This window comes from Urocampus carinirostris, chromosome 4, assembly GCF_059441175.1.
Source record: "Urocampus carinirostris isolate Australia breed hairy pipefish chromosome 4, RoL_Ucar_1.0, whole genome shotgun sequence".
Taxonomy (NCBI): domain Eukaryota; kingdom Metazoa; phylum Chordata; class Actinopteri; order Syngnathiformes; family Syngnathidae; genus Urocampus; species Urocampus carinirostris.
Window position 1 is genome coordinate 15,173,357 of NC_142352.1, and position 15,758 is coordinate 15,189,114.

At 37.1% G+C, this 15,758-nt stretch overlaps 1 protein-coding gene across 2 annotated transcripts; it reads left to right on the forward strand.

Moving 5' to 3' along the window:
* Positions 1 to 16: 16 nt before the first annotated feature.
* Positions 17 to 15,712, forward strand: tgfbrap1 (transforming growth factor, beta receptor associated protein 1). 2 transcript variants are annotated; one of them, XM_088333753.1, is made up of 14 exons: positions 17 to 85; positions 165 to 220; positions 3,191 to 3,907; positions 5,500 to 5,694; positions 5,783 to 5,937; positions 7,267 to 7,349; positions 7,794 to 7,974; positions 8,769 to 8,929; positions 9,690 to 9,747; positions 9,822 to 9,965; positions 10,089 to 10,232; positions 11,237 to 11,396; positions 11,495 to 11,961; positions 13,437 to 15,712. In XM_088333753.1, the coding sequence occupies exons 3-14, from the start codon at positions 3,211 to 3,213 to the stop codon at positions 13,623 to 13,625; spliced, it is 2,634 nt and encodes an 877-aa protein (XP_088189879.1). In that variant the 5' UTR covers positions 17 to 85; positions 165 to 220; positions 3,191 to 3,210; the 3' UTR covers positions 13,626 to 15,712. The 2 variants fall into 2 exon arrangements, with proteins under 2 accessions (XP_088189879.1, XP_088189878.1); XM_088333752.1 differs by having other exon boundaries at positions 31 to 220.
* The last annotated feature ends 46 nt before the right edge of the window (positions 15,713 to 15,758 follow it).

A 15,758-nucleotide genomic window follows, 5' to 3' on the forward strand; every position in this document is an offset into this window, starting at 1 on the left:
ACGCAATCCGGAAGTCCTCAGATCAAGTGACAGTCGGGTGCTATGGGCGGTGTTTAATACTGGAAAGACGAGCCCGAACTCAAAGGTTCTTGTCATATTCCTGCCTTTTTGTGTCACTGGTCAAAATGGACTCATTGATATTCCTTTTTCGTGGCAATTTATAGAATTGTGACAATGCCCTTCCCTGTTTCCAGCCTGTCTCACTGATGGTGTTTTAGCGGTAAGTTATGCAGTGGGAATCTTGCAAGGGAGTTGCTGCAGAAATGTCTTATTAAACGAAATAATTCTGGTATCAAACTTAATATTCATGTGCAAATGTCATTTTTCTTATTCTATAAACGTGTTTGATAGGAATAAACTCAACCAATTGCTGGCAGTGGCAAAATAGAACACACAGCATGGGCTAACGTTAGCTTAATGTGAAATGAATTGAAAAAACGAGTCAGTATTTCATCACTAATATGTTAATTTATTCAATAATCCGTACCCATTTTTAGTTTATCGTTTTCGTCCAATAATAGTACAAACTGTTTGAAAAGACGGTTAAAGGACACATAGAAAACTTATTTATTTCATTGAAAAGTATAACATGAAAAGACGTCTTCAAAAATATGTGTGAGAGATGTCTAATAGAGAAGAATGTGTTAGTCAATTTATAAATCAGTTAATGTAAACACGTGTTTTATATTCGGCATTTTAGTCTATTCTTTATACCCACCTGACACAAACTGGTTGAAAAGACGTCTAAAAGAAGTCCAGAAGAAGTCTTTATTTGGTTGGAAAATGACATTTGAAAATATGTTTTTATAAAGATGTCTGAAGAACGTCCAGATGAGGCGGATGTTTCAGGAAAAAGCAGTTTAATCGTTGCTCAAGATGGTTTTTAATCATATAAAATTATATTTTCTCATTGTTGAACTAAAACCAATTTTCAATAACCGGGCAAATTTTCTGTACTGTGTTGATAGCTCTCTATAGATATCTCATTGTAGACTACTTAAAGCTTATTCAATAAAAAAATTTCTGAGCCAATTTTTTTCTTCTATATAAACTTATTGGTTTTGTACAATGAAAAAAAATATTTACTCATTTGTGGCAAATTTAGCCAATTGTTTTATATTTTTTCTCATTTGCAAATAGTTTATGTAATTTATCCTAAGAATAGGCCTTAAACTAAACCAGAATATATTGTCTAGCACACAGTGGATTAAAGTGCTCATTTTAAGAACCAAAATTCTAGATGAAAGAAAAAATACTTAAAATAAGCACATTAACTATCAGCCATCTGATAAAATGTCATTGCTTATTTAAGTCTTAATTTTCTTATTTTTCTAGTTAAGCAAATAAAAATGTTTAAAACAAGAAAACCTGCGCTAAGAAAACCTCAACATTTTTCGGGCGTTTTTTTACAGTGCAAGATATAATTTTCAAATTCTTTGTGAGATTGTTTAGGCTATGGGAGAAAAACTTTCTGACCCAGTTAGTCTTTGTTTTAAAGGAATTGTAGTGGTCATCAAGTCAAAAAGGTGGTTGCTGGGGTGAGAGAAGTCCCTTATAATGTTGTCAGCAATGTCGTCTATACTAGACAGAAGGAGCCTATAATTTTCTAGGCTGTGTTGATGACTTTTTGTAAGTTTCTCCTGTCGCCTGCCTTGCACCCAGTATACCATGTCGTGATGTTGTATGCTAGAACTCCATTCCCATAGGTCTCATTCTTAAAAGACATTTTTTCCTATATTGATCAAATACAAGGTCACAATAAATTCAAAATCAACAGCTTTGATAAACAATCGAGAACACAGAAGGGAAAAAAGGGCTGACGGGATAAAGCCGGTCCCATCCCATTGACAGTCCAAAAACTTTTCTCAATAATCAAATCAGGTAATCAGTTTATATAATATATATATATAAATAAATATATATATATATATATATATATATATATATATATATATATATATATATATATATATATAATTGAACCTTCCTGTGTGGAGTTTGCATGTTCTCCCTGTGCTTGCGTGGGTTTCCTCCGGGCAGTCCAGTTTCCTGCCACATTCCAAAAACATGCATGTCAAGTCAAGTCAAGTCAAATTTATTTATATAGCCCTTAATCACAAAAATGTCTCAAAGGACTGCACAGGATTACAGTTACAAAATTACACAATTACCTGATCTTAAACCAGCAAACCAGCATGCGGGCAAGGAAAAACTCAAAAACCTCAGTGTGAGGAGAAAAGAGAAACCTTGAGAAAGGACCTCACATGTGGTAATCCCCCTTCCAGGATTGAACAGGGTGAATTACAATTAGCATTACTGTACACAGAATAGTAAACACTAGGTAAGATGTTGAAAATGTCCGGAAAGAGCATGACATCAACGACGACGGTATCATGTCAGGTTGATTTGCTGGTCCAAATTGTCCCTAGGTGTGAATGAACGAGTGAGTTGTCTGTCTCTGTGTGCCCTGCTACTGGCCGGCAACCAGTTCAGGGTGTCCCCTGCCTGCTGCCCGAAGATAGCTGGGATGGGCTCCAGCACCCCCGCCACCCTACTGAGGATAAGCTGTGCAGATAATGCATGGGTATATATATATATATATATATATATATAACAAGTTTTATTTGTAAAAGGTATCATATCGCATCACCATTCAAATAAAATATTAATGAACACTTGATGTGAAGTTCGATAATAAATGTAGGATTATAATATCTCACACCTTTTGATACCACATATCATACACAATTTAGAATGAAACAATTTCAATAGATGGATGGATGTATTTTTATGTGTTTTTTAATAATTTCTTTTTCATTTATTCACTTGTATATGAAGGGTCAAAATGACTTGGCATTTTTAGTATAATTAATAATGTAACCTTAAATCAATTTTGCTTGGTATTTTCTCTTGAATGTTGACACTGTTTTCAAGTCATTGCCCAAGTTATTTGACGATTTTGGTCCATTGCAAGTAAGGGAGTAAGATATTTGAGTTGTTCTTGGTCTATTTGGATAGTTTGTCATTTTCCCTCACATACTATCTTAATTATTTTCTCTGAAAGTAATACTGTATTGTAAATATCCTGGTAAGCTTCTGTTTGCAGCTGTATACATCCTCTGAACAGTCAAATCATGTAAGTTTCATTTTGAAACAATACTCCAATTCACAAAACTCTTGTCTTTTCTAGTTTCCAATGCCGTGAACAAGATGAGTGTGAAGGCCTTTGAACTCATCCCGGCGGTGGAGCGGGACCTCCTCATGGGCGAGAAGGCTCGCATCAACATCGAATGTATTGAATGTTGCGGGAAACACTTGTACGTCGGGACCAACGATTGCTTCATCCACCACTTCCTGCTTGACGAAGTCACTTCCGCCAAAGGGAGACCGACATACTCGGCTCAAAAACTGCTGCAGAAATACTTGGGTCTCAAGAAGCCGGTGGCGGAGCTGCGGGCCGCCTCAGCTTTGGAGCGTCTCATCGTACTTTGCGACGGAATCGTTTTCCTGGTAGACATGGTGACCTTGGAAAATGTACCGTCGCCCTCCGGCGGCGGCGCCAGGATCAGAGGCGTAATGACATTTTGCATTAATGAGAACCCGGTGAACGGTGATCCGTTTTGTGTGGAAATGGGTATCCTTTCCTTGAGACGGAGGACAGTGCAAATTTACATGGTTTATGAGGACAGGGTGCAGCTGGTCAAAGAGGTGAGCACACCGGAGCAACCGTGTGCCGTTAGTCTGGATGGATATTTCTTGTGCCTGGCGTTGACAACGCAATACATGATCCTGAACTACAACACGGAAGCTGCACAAGATCTTTTTCCTTACAACAGTGAAGAACGGAGGCCGATTATTAAAAGGATTGCACGGGAGGAGTTTCTCTTGGCGGCACCAGGTGGTCTTGGTAGGTTCTGCTATGATTGACTATTTTGGATTCCATTTTTTAACACATTAAACTACCAGGATATAAGATTTGGTACAAGTGATAAAAACATTAACAGTAATTTGCAATATACACACTTTTGATTGAATAACATAACATGTGAAGGATAAATTACATTTTATTTAAGGACAGTTAAGGTGCCCACGGATCTGTTCTGGAGAAATCTTACCAGTGCTGGGTCATTGATTTTCTAGTCAAATGATATTTATTTGGTTGACTAAGTCTATTAAACTGTATTTTTAATAATTAACCTGTTAATATCATAGTAACAACGTGACATGATAATTTCTTGTTTTAGAAATCTAAATATATAAATTCCAGTTCATGGGCTTGATGACAAAAAAAAATCTATTCAAGTATATGTCAACGCCTGCATTGACCAGCTCACAGAGATGGGAAGCTGCATCATTGCTGTTATAGACTTTTTGGACTAGTTTACAGGCTTGAGGCCTTGTTGCTTTCATGCACTTTCCGGACATATTTCAACATGTTACCGAGTGTTCTCTTTTATTGATGTTTACTATGTTTGTTTCCTGTGACTCAATGCTAAATCTATTCCACCCTGGTCAGCCTGGAAGGGGGATTACCACTTGTGAGGTCCCTTCTCAAGGTTTCTTTTTTCCTCACGCTGAGGTTTTGAGTTTTTACTTGCCCGCATGTTGGTTTAAAATCAGGTGGTGGTGTAATTGTAATCCTGTGCGGTCCTTTGAAACATTTTTGTGATTAGGGGTTACACAAATAAATGTGGCTTGACTTGACTTAAGCAATTAAGAGAATAGAATGATAGTCTAATTATGTATTAAACAATGTTTTTATTTATTTGAAATTAATTTATTTTTCTATTAATTTCCTTTACAGGAAATACAGCAAACTAAGTTCCAATTGGGTTTTATAAGGCGAATGTTTTATTATATTTCTTAGCTCCTCCTTTGTAATCCTTTGATATGTAAACACAAATATATAGATACAGGTAACACCCGAATTAGGACCTACTCCACTTACAACCACATATGCTCATCTTTTACAGCAGATACTCGTTTTATAGAATTATTGTCTAGCACCACAGCAAGTAGCAACCCGGCAAAGCATAAAACAATTTTAGCAGCTACCCGGCACAGCAAGCTAACACTACACTCACTTCAGTAACTACATACTGTCATTGTAAAGGATTTATGACTGATTGGTCGGATCTGATTCTGAGCATAAGTCGGATATTACATCTGTGACATTTATTCGTACTGTAAATCATAAAATACTCATTACATTTTTAATCGTTTAAAATTCTTTATATATTTATTAAAATAATACTGATCATTCACTGTTACGGAGCTTTATGAGCAACGCTGATGTTCATGCTGCATTTGCCGGCTAGATGACAGTGTGTCCCAACATATACACTTAATACAATTTCCATTGTCAACCAGTAAATACTACTTGAAGCAACATAATGAGCAACCAAGTGTTATAGTTTGGCTATTACTTTTGAACGTCTTTCATCTCAAGTAGGATCTATTACATATTGAAGCATCTCCACCTAACTCTCCACCGGATAGGAATGTTCGCCAACGCAGAAGGGGCTTCACAACGGGCCCCTGTCAACTGGTCGGAGAGCGTGATCGGTGCGGCCGTCTGCTTCCCATACGTGGTGGCCTTAGATGAGAGCCTTATTACCATCCACAGCATGTTGGATCAGCAGCTAAAACAGACGCTTTCATTCAGGGATGGATGCATTCTGCAAGACTTTGAAGGTACTTATAGGAATATAAAGACATTGGATGATGGAGGTTTTATATAAAGCAGGGAAGGTTTTGACTCTCGTTTTTTTTTTCTTTTTAGGAAAAGTGATTGTGGCCTCCACTAAAGCTGTATATGTAATGGTGCCCTTTCCACTGGAGAGACAGATCCAGGACTTATTAGCCAGTCACAGAGTGGAGGAAGCACTTGTCCTTACAGAGGGAGCCCAACAAAATATTCCTAGAGAAAAGTTTTTGGTAATATTTTTTTCTATTATCAGTTTTGTAAATTATAAAATTTTAGAAGCATATGCAACATTTATTGAACTAATTTCACATTGCCCACACTCTACAGCAAACCCCCCGGGGTGCGATAATAGTTCGTTCTGATGTATCGATCGCAAAATCAAACAGAAATATAGTGGAGATATTAAGCCGTGGAAAATATTAGCTAGTGCTTCCCAAACCACATTTACCCCAGATAAAAAGATTCAAATAACAAAATACTATATACAGTAGTCATCACTATTTATAAGTAATATTCATGTATATGAGCAAGTAACATTTTTAATAAGTATAAATATAAATGAAAAACTACCTTTCGTGTGAAGTGACCTGTGCTGATAGAATGGAGTTAGTTGATGGAGGCAGAGGGGGAGGAGAGGTCAGATTAAAATGAAAACCGATTTCAAAACGTCCATTCGCAAGGATTAGAAGATTATTTGCTTCATTTGCCTCCTTATTCTTAAAAAATGTCCCAAAAGTTGATTGGGTACGACCATGCAATTTGGTGAGGGTAAAGATGCGTGAGCCTTTGTATTTCTTAATTATCTTAAGCTTTGTTCCCATTATTATCAGGTTTTTGCTTCTCCCTTTAGCACCACTGAAAATGTTGAGACACATAGTAAAAAAATAAATAAAAGAAATACAATATTGTTCAGCTGACTCACAAAGTATTTACGAAGCACACACAATTCTGAGATGAATGAAACAAAGGGGGTTAAAGATGCGTGATCCTTCTTTGTATTTCTTAATTATCTTAAGCTTTGTTCCCATGATTATCAGGTTTTTGCTTCTCCCTTTAGCATCACTGCAAATATTAAGACACATAGTAAAAAAATAAATAAAAGAAATACAATATTGTTTAGCTGACTCACAAAGTATTTACGAAGCACACACAATTCTGAGATGAATGAAACAAAGGGGGTTAAAGATGCGTGATCCTTCTTTGTATTTCTTAATTATCTTAAGCTTTGTTCCCATGATTATCAGGTTTTTGCTTCTCCCTTTAGCATCACTGCAAATATTGAGACACATAGTAAAAAAATAGATAAAAGAAATACAATATTGTTTAGATGATTTACAAAGTATTTACGAAGCAGACACAATTCTGAGATGAATGAAACAAAGGGGATTATGGAAGGTAATTTAGCCACTAGCAAAGCGGGGAGGGAAGCATCTTATGCCACACGTTGCAAAGCAGGGATGCCATATCCCAGAGGTTTACAATATTGTAAATTGTACTTTTTACTATCATCTGTAACATTTATTCAACTGATTTGCCGCATTTTTTTGTATCTGATTCAGGTTTTGTACAAAAGAATTCTGCAGCAGGCAGGCTTCATTCAATTTGGCCAACTTCAGTTTGTAGAAGCAAAAGAACATTTCAGGTAATTTTTTTTCTCCGTTTTACTGACACCTTAAAGGTGGGGTGCAGGATTTGAAAACTTAAGGGTGCAGTCATGATATTATGTCCGAAGATTACGTCAGAGAATAACACATGGTTTTCATGCATTTCATCTTTTTGGGGGTTTGGGCTGTTTTGGGACGCTACTGGAATCGGACATATCATACTCTTACCATTTTTGTGCTCCACTGACAATTACTCAAACCTAATGTGTTTCGCCCTGAACCCAACAATCAAAGTAAGATAAAAGTAGATAGGCACAGTGGAAAATGAAGCACAAGGGGTCTTTGAACTCAGTTGGGCATTGTCAATACGTACTTAAGAGAGAAGATATTTAACTTTCAACACCTCAAATGACGCAGCCCCACCTTTAAGTTGTCAGAAGCTGTCTGTTGTCTTCCACTATATTGCATTCTTTCCCTTGCAGGAAAGGTCAGCTTGATGTCCGTGAGCTGATTTCTCTCTACCCACTGCTATTGCCAGCATCTTCTTCTTTCACACGCTGCCATCCTCCACTCCATGAGTTTGCAGATCTCAACCATCTGGCAAAAGGAGATCAGGAAAAAGTCTTAAAATGCAAGAAGTTCCTCATCAGTTATTTGACAGAGGTAACAAAGGGGACTTTGTCGCATTACAATGTTTACTTAAACAACGCAGAGAATTGCATCTGGTTTCCTGGGCGCTGATTGGGGCTATCCTAATGAATTGTTTACATTACTAGTGACAAACAAATAACCCTTAATGGGTGCCGCTCGCAGGCAATCGTTTTATAGGGGCTAGTACGAGTGACATTATCACAAAAGCAGACCTTGTTTCCGCATTTAACTTTCGACATTAAATAACTTTTGACATTAAAAAACTTTCATGTCACTCACAAAATTAAATGAGGTGCCACGCTAGCTTTTTCTTCAAAATTGAGCTCAATTGCTACATCTCCGTTTACACGTTTTGCTTGTATAAGGTTTGCCAGGCGCATGGACTTACACTATGTATTTCTGGATACAACTCTGGCGTTAACTATATATGGATGGATACAACTATGGTATTTTTTAGTGTCACGATAAAAATAATAATTGCAATGTCACGCAAGTCAACCAATCCACAGGTTTTTTTTAAGTGAATAAGAAGGAGTTTGTTTATCATTTGTCTCTGTACTACAAGTCACACCATGCTTTGTAGCATCAACATATCCCAGATGTGGGAAACTGCAGTAACGCGCACAAGTAAACAGATTAATTGTGTCACTGTGTTATGTTAAATGTAGGTCTTGTGTTACAGAAATTCACTTAATACAGGTGGTTATAGAACTGATTAACCACAGAAAATGAGGGAATACTCTTAATTATTTGTCATCTGAATGCCTTGCACTTCAATAGACGTTTCTATGGGCCTTAATTTGCAGGTCCGAAGCACAGATGTAGTTAACGGCTGCAAAGAGGATGTGGACACCGCACTATTAAAGTTGTACGCTGAACAGAGTCATGAGAGTCTTTTGGACCTGCTTGCATCGGACAACGCCTGTCTGCTGGCAGACTGTGTTCCTTGGCTGGAGAAATATCACAAGTAAGTTGTTTAGCATTTGTTTTTCTACTTATTTTGAAAAGTAGACAATATTCCCCCATAAAACTGAAGATTGACTGCACTTTAGACCTTCAGTTTAATGTTTAAAAATCAGGGCACCTAGCTTGCTCATAAAACTTTTTCACTTAAAGGGAAGCCTTGGACACAATTAAAACTGCACAATAATTTGTAACATCCAATCAGAGATTGTTCTTTTTTGAAAGATTTGAATCATTTATGTTTTGCATTTTAATATATTTTGATTTTCTTTTTAATTATAAATTGTAGTACAACTTTTCGAGTCTCGTCTCTCCCTCTCCATAATGTGCTGTAAGGCAATGGTGATTTTGCTCACAATTACAACACTGTTGCTGTATCTTCACAACCATAAGGTATACCGCACTGAATGGCGCAGTTTCGGTTAAGACACCTGATAATAGAGCATTATATACAGTTAGCTCACCACTACTTCAACCGTTAATGCCAACACTTCACCCTTTACTATCAAGGCCTCCTCTACTATGCTCACCCTACACGAAAACGTTATCACTAGGAAAAAATTGTTATCGTGCATCCCTAGACACAACATTAAAGTAAAAAATAAATGATGCTTCTTCATAAGGAGAAATTCTTTAGTTAGTGTTTTTTGTCATGTTAGCTCCTCCCCATTATGTCAACCTTCAAACATATATATTTTTTGTATGAACCAATACTGGTAACAGCTTGTCTCATCCTCACCATTTTCTGTCCTCCTCTGTCTCAGATATTTTGCACTTGGGCTGCTTTATCATTCTAATGGTCAGGATTCTGCAGCACTTCAGGTGAGCTGAACAATGTGTGTGGCACGACAGTATTGTTTTAAAAAAAAAATATTCAAGCACTTTTGTTTCCTCAGATCTGGATTCAGGTCGCTGACACTGAACTGGAGGACTCAACAAGACCTGATCTATTTGAATATATAGTCGATTTTCTCAGCTCTGCTTCTGAGCTGGACCTTGTGTGGAAGTACGCAAACTGGGCCTTACAAAAGAACCCCGTTGTAGGTCAACATCTTTGAGTTTGCTGTAGTTTTTTTTCCATTTCAAACAAATCCATAAAAATGGTCTTGCCTATCATGCTATTTAAGGACACTGCTAACCAGGTGATTTATTTTTCTTCATAGACTGGTGTCCACATCTTCACCAAAAGGTCTGTCAGTAAAGTGCAGTCAGACCTAAATCCTGGTGATGTTGTTACATACCTGGAAAAACACAGGGAGGCTCTTCTTCTCTACTTGGAGCACCTAGTGCTTGAAAAACAAATAAAGGTACTGCTCATTTAGACTTAATACTATTACTTCCTCTTTCACTTAACCCTTCCACTTATTTGGCGAGGGCTAAGGTAAGATTCCTCTCTAAGAATTAGGAATGTACTTCCTGCTCACGTCGATCTATGTTTTGTTGTAAAGTAGCATGTCGGACAATTGTCTATTCGCTTTTAAATTTCACCTCAAAACATCACGATTGTAAAGGTTACAACAAAATACTGCAGTGTTAAACTTACAAAAGTGAATATACGTATTTTGCGAGATGAGTACTGCGTCTCACTTTTGCTAGTGTTCACTGCAAAGACCTTTTCAACGTCTCTGTGCTTTTCTTTGTCCCGCAGTGCCATAGGATTTTTTTCCATTACAAAACATAACATACAAACATATAATTGGTTCATTCCCTCTCATGATTTCTTCCAGCTGTTCCGTATTGCTGAAGGGGCGTGGTTAGCGAGAATCTAGGGTGCTCCCGAGCTCACTTTGTGAAACAGGGCTTGTGTCCCTTACTCTTGCGTCTTACTCTTTGCTTGACGGAGGATTCAGACTTTCTAATCCTCAATGAGAACATGGTTTGCTAGAGTAAGGGGTAAAGTTGAAGTGAAGGAGAAGTAATGGGATTGAGCTTGATACTTAATGTAATGCTGACTAATGTTTATTGAATATAATTGTAACTCTTTTGTATTGGCCCCCAAAAGAGCCCTCTGGGTGGTCCATTCTTATGTTTTTTGGCTCACAAATATTAACCAGGAAATCTATTTCATTTATGTTATTAGTTTGTAGTACAATCTTTATGAATGGGTTGGGATCCTTCTGGCACTGATTAGACTCCTAAAAATATTCATGTAAATGCAGGCAGTAATAACCGTGCTAAAAAAGTTTTAAAACTACTACATAGTCAGTTTTGGAGGTAGTTTTCTGCATACCTAATCCAGAAAACCAAACAAATGCTTTACCAATCAATTCCTAATATTGATAAATTGCAGTTGTTCTTATCTTGTCTGTAGGAAGAGCAATTCCACACACATCTGGCGGAATTATACCTGGAGAGGGTCTTATCTTTACTGTCAGACTCCTCAACAAAGGAAGAACAGCTCAGCAAATCCAGAGAGAAACTCCAGGCTCTACTCAGGGAGTCCAATCTATACCGATTTCAGTATATTTTAGGTGAGACAATCATAGTAAAATGATTGAAAAATGCGGTATATTTTATGGAGCTCGCCACACTGTTAACAAATAATCTTTTCTGCTTGTGTGTTGTATAGGTAAGATTGAAAATAGTGACCAACTCCTGCCTGAATGTGCGATTCTGTATGGAAAGTTGGAGGACCACGCTAAAGCGCTCCACATTTTAGTACACAAACTCAGAGACTTCAGATCGGCGGAGGCCTTTTGTATTTGGACCTCGTCTTCTCAGGATTCCGCTTACAGGCAGAATGTGTTCCAGATCCTCCTGGGAATTTATCTTGACAAAAGTTCTGCCAGAAATTCCCAATCGGGGGTGAGCAATGACAGTGGGGAACTAGATATGGCAGCAGTGGACCTCCTGAATCGTTACGGAGAGTTATTTGATGCCGTCCATGTGCTGAGGACATTGCCGGACGGGTGGTCACTGCAGTTGCTTCGCCCCTTTCTAGGTCGAGCTATAAGGGCAAATATGCATGCTTCACGGACATCCCAGATTGCTCTCGGGCTCGCCCACTCGGAGCATTTACAACTACTGCATGACAAGGTGAGTTGGTCTAAATTCTCAAGTCCGGTCAAGTCAAGTCACATTTATTCTTATAGCCCTTAAATCACAAAATGTCTCAAAGGACTGCACAGTCCACAATTACACCATTCTCTGATCTTAAACCAATATGCGGGCAAGGAAAATCTCTAATACCTCAACATGAGGGAAAAAGGAAACCTTTAGAAGGGGCTTCACAAGTGGTAATCCCAGTCATTATTGTTTTTATAGCCATTAATCACAAATAGTCTCTTAGGGCTGGACAGATCACCATTGTCACATTCCCTGATCTTAAACCTACATGAGGGCATAGAAAAACTAACAATTAAGACTGGTGTGTCCAAACATAGCCTGGGGGCCCATTTAGGGCCCAACTGTTCATATTTTTAGCCTCGTGTGGCTAATGTTAAAAATGACTTTTGAGATGTGTCATAAATCATGAAACTAGTCAAAGGAAGAAATGAATAAAAGTGGGCCCAATGATAATGGGATGAAGGCTGGCAAAAAGCTGACAAAAACTGATCGATCTTTTTAGGTAGTAAACCCCAGGATACAACATTAATCCATGCTCATGTGGCGATCGCAAAGGGAAATAGCTGTATAGCAGGTGATAGAAACCTATTGTAATTAGCTCTGAACACCTGGTACCCCAGATATTGACATTAAAATAAGTAAATAGTATATAGCAAGTACTACTTACGTGTAATATATGTGTATATGAATAGATAACATTAATACATATTCATGTAAAGAAAAAATGATTTTTTTTTTATACCTTCAGTGTGACGTAACATGAGCTGGTTCATCGGAGTAAGTAAGTGGATGCAGAAGAGGTGGAGACCAAGGATTAATATTAAAATTCTAAAACTTTCGTTTGGCTTGTCTAGCTAGCCTTTATTGGGGTTCCTTGCTTGAATCATCTCCTTATTTTTAATAATAGTTCCAATTGTCGAGGGTAACGATGCATGTACCTTTTTGTATTTCTTTAATATCCCAAGCTTAGTTTCCATTGTTATCATTTTCTTGCTTTTTGCTTTAGCATCAGTGAAAATCCCATAGATAAAAAAAATCAAGTTTGTTATGCAAGATTCTAAAATGAACAAAGAGACAAAGGGAACATTGTGGGACAGATTTCAGCCGATAGCATATTGGCATTTTCACGATTTGGTAACGCAAACCAATAGCAGACCAGCACCTTATATGACGTCGATCAATAGCAAGCGGGCACATTAGAGTAACATGCCGTATGCATAAACACCTCAAAGTTTGAATTTTGTATGTTTTTGGACACGCAATAGAGTTTGTTGTTGGTGTTAAGTGGGGAAAATTTAGCAAATATATAAAAAAAATCCCCCACACTATAAAAATGAAAACTTTGTAAGGTGACTCAGTACCCTGGGGGTTTACTGTTATTAGGTTTTTAGTTTATATCATTATTGAATAAAACACCTCAAAACGTCTTTGTTTTTCTCTTCCAGTTGCAAGAGACAAAAAAGCCTATCGTGGTGTCCACAACAAAGGGATGCCACTTATGCCACAACACCTTCAGCGACACAGACGTGGTTTGTCTGCCGGGCGGCACTACCGTCCATGCACATTGTGCAGCTCAGAAAGTCAAAGACTCCCCAACAAAAAGACAATTAACCAACAGCAGGAACCACACGTGAATTTCGCTCGTCACGCTGCCGTGGGATCTTTGATTAGAAACACGACCACAAAGCTAAACGTGCTTTTTAAGAGAAGCAGCCGTTGCTGTGGTCTGGTCGCTCGTGACGGAGTCAGACAGTGAAGAAGAAGAAAAAGAAGAAAGTAAAGGCGTGTGAGGAGACTGATGCTTTGATTATGTGCAGTAAAACAAAAAAATTGGATGTCTTTTTTTGCTTTTTTTTTTTTGACGGTGTGGGCGCCAAATATGACTAGGAAAGCTTCACTTTTTCTTTGCCCTTTTTAGTTTGACACTGTAACTACTAATGCCTTTTTAAAGGGACGGTGCGTATTTTGTTGTGAAATCGAAAATAAGTGCAGAAAAGCTTCGAGAAAAATACAGACTACATTGACTCAATGTGACTAAACCATGCCATTTTGCTTCTTTTTTTGCAGAATGGCGGACAATACTGTCAGCTCCCTCAGTCTAGGTGAAGCTTATCTTATGTAAAACAAATGCAAATTTCTCGACCTATTTTTTTTTTTAATGAACATTTTTCTCGTCATTTAAATCAATTTTTTTATTTTATTTTTTTATGAATTCAGTTTTTTGTGCCACTGGGGGGTACTAAATAATGCACATGTTCCCTTTACTGGAAAACGTATAATTGTTGATTTTCTTTATTATGAGAGTCAAACTTTACATCAAAATATATTGTATGAACGAATGCCATAAAGTGTAGCAGTTGTACCGTATTTTCTGGGGCTGAACTCCATCCTGATAATATATCGTACCAGGCCAATAATTCCCTCAAAAAATGTTCACGTATCATGGGAGTAGGTGTCTTAAATTTTTTTTTACTGTTTTTGTCATAAAATGGATTCATTAATCATTGGCGTTGACACCAAAATATTTTGTTTAAAAGAATGACAGAAAGTTAATCCGACTTTTTACTCACTCCAAATAATAAATCATACCAGGTAAAAAGTGCATTGTTTTTTCATGTCAAGTCAAGTCAAATTTATTTATATAGCCCTTAATCACAAAAATATCTCAAAGGACTGCACAGGATTACAGTTACAAAATTACACAATTACCTGATCTCAAACCATTGCGTAAATTCCACAAGAGTAGAATTATCAATATTTAGTCATTAATTGTGGCCCTTAACGCATAACGATGTAAGAAAATCCTTAAAATGTAAAGTTAAAAGATTATGGGTAATAAAAACATAATGGCACCATACATTGTTGGTTACTAAAATCAAAGTTATGACATATAGCACAGTGTTTCTTTTTTCTTTATCCCATCTAATGATTCCTGGGCGTTACAGTTTTGTTTCCATTTTAAATAAGTTTATTGCAAATAAAAATCCAGGGTCATCAACCTTTTTGAAGCTGAGAGCTACTTGATTGTTATAGATTAGCGTGAAGGGCTAACAGTATATGCATTTCTAAAATAACCACTTATTTTGTTACAATGTTTTTACTATGTTATTATTTTGTTACTACACGGTTGTAATAATTACGTTTTAAAACGGGCCCAATCACCCACTAAAATGTGAGTAACATATCTAAATTATAGGGTGATTTAAATAATGATTTGTGAGAATGGTTTCCTGTATAAAGACATTGATCATTTATTAAATTGTTTTTAATGTCAGTTAAAAATGTAATTCCTCTAGAAAATCCGAATCACTCATCACTGGTGAGGTATTTTCAGAACCGGTCCGCAGGTTTCCCCGGGGTTCCTAGGGGGAAGGTTGGTGACCCCTGCTTTAAATGGTTACAATATAGAGAATGCTGTAATCTGTTTGTTCCATTTCTTCCAATGAAAAATGATTCCAAGGTTTAAAATGCTTGCAGACTTGCTCAATGTTTTTAACGGAACAAGTCAAAATGTAACTAAGCATCGATTGTTCATTTTCTTTTTTGCAACAACTCAAATTCAGAGAAAATGGAAGTTGGTTCACTCAAAACAGCTATGGTCCTGTGTAATCATTGATATTAGAAAAAAAGATAATGATTAATTCCTTTTCAGATGGAGTGTTTGTCTTTATCAACCCAGGAGAAGATTTGTGGTTATATAAAACAATGATGAAAACTGAAAGAGTAGAATATTTTTACACTAACACTTTTTCTTGATTGTACATGAC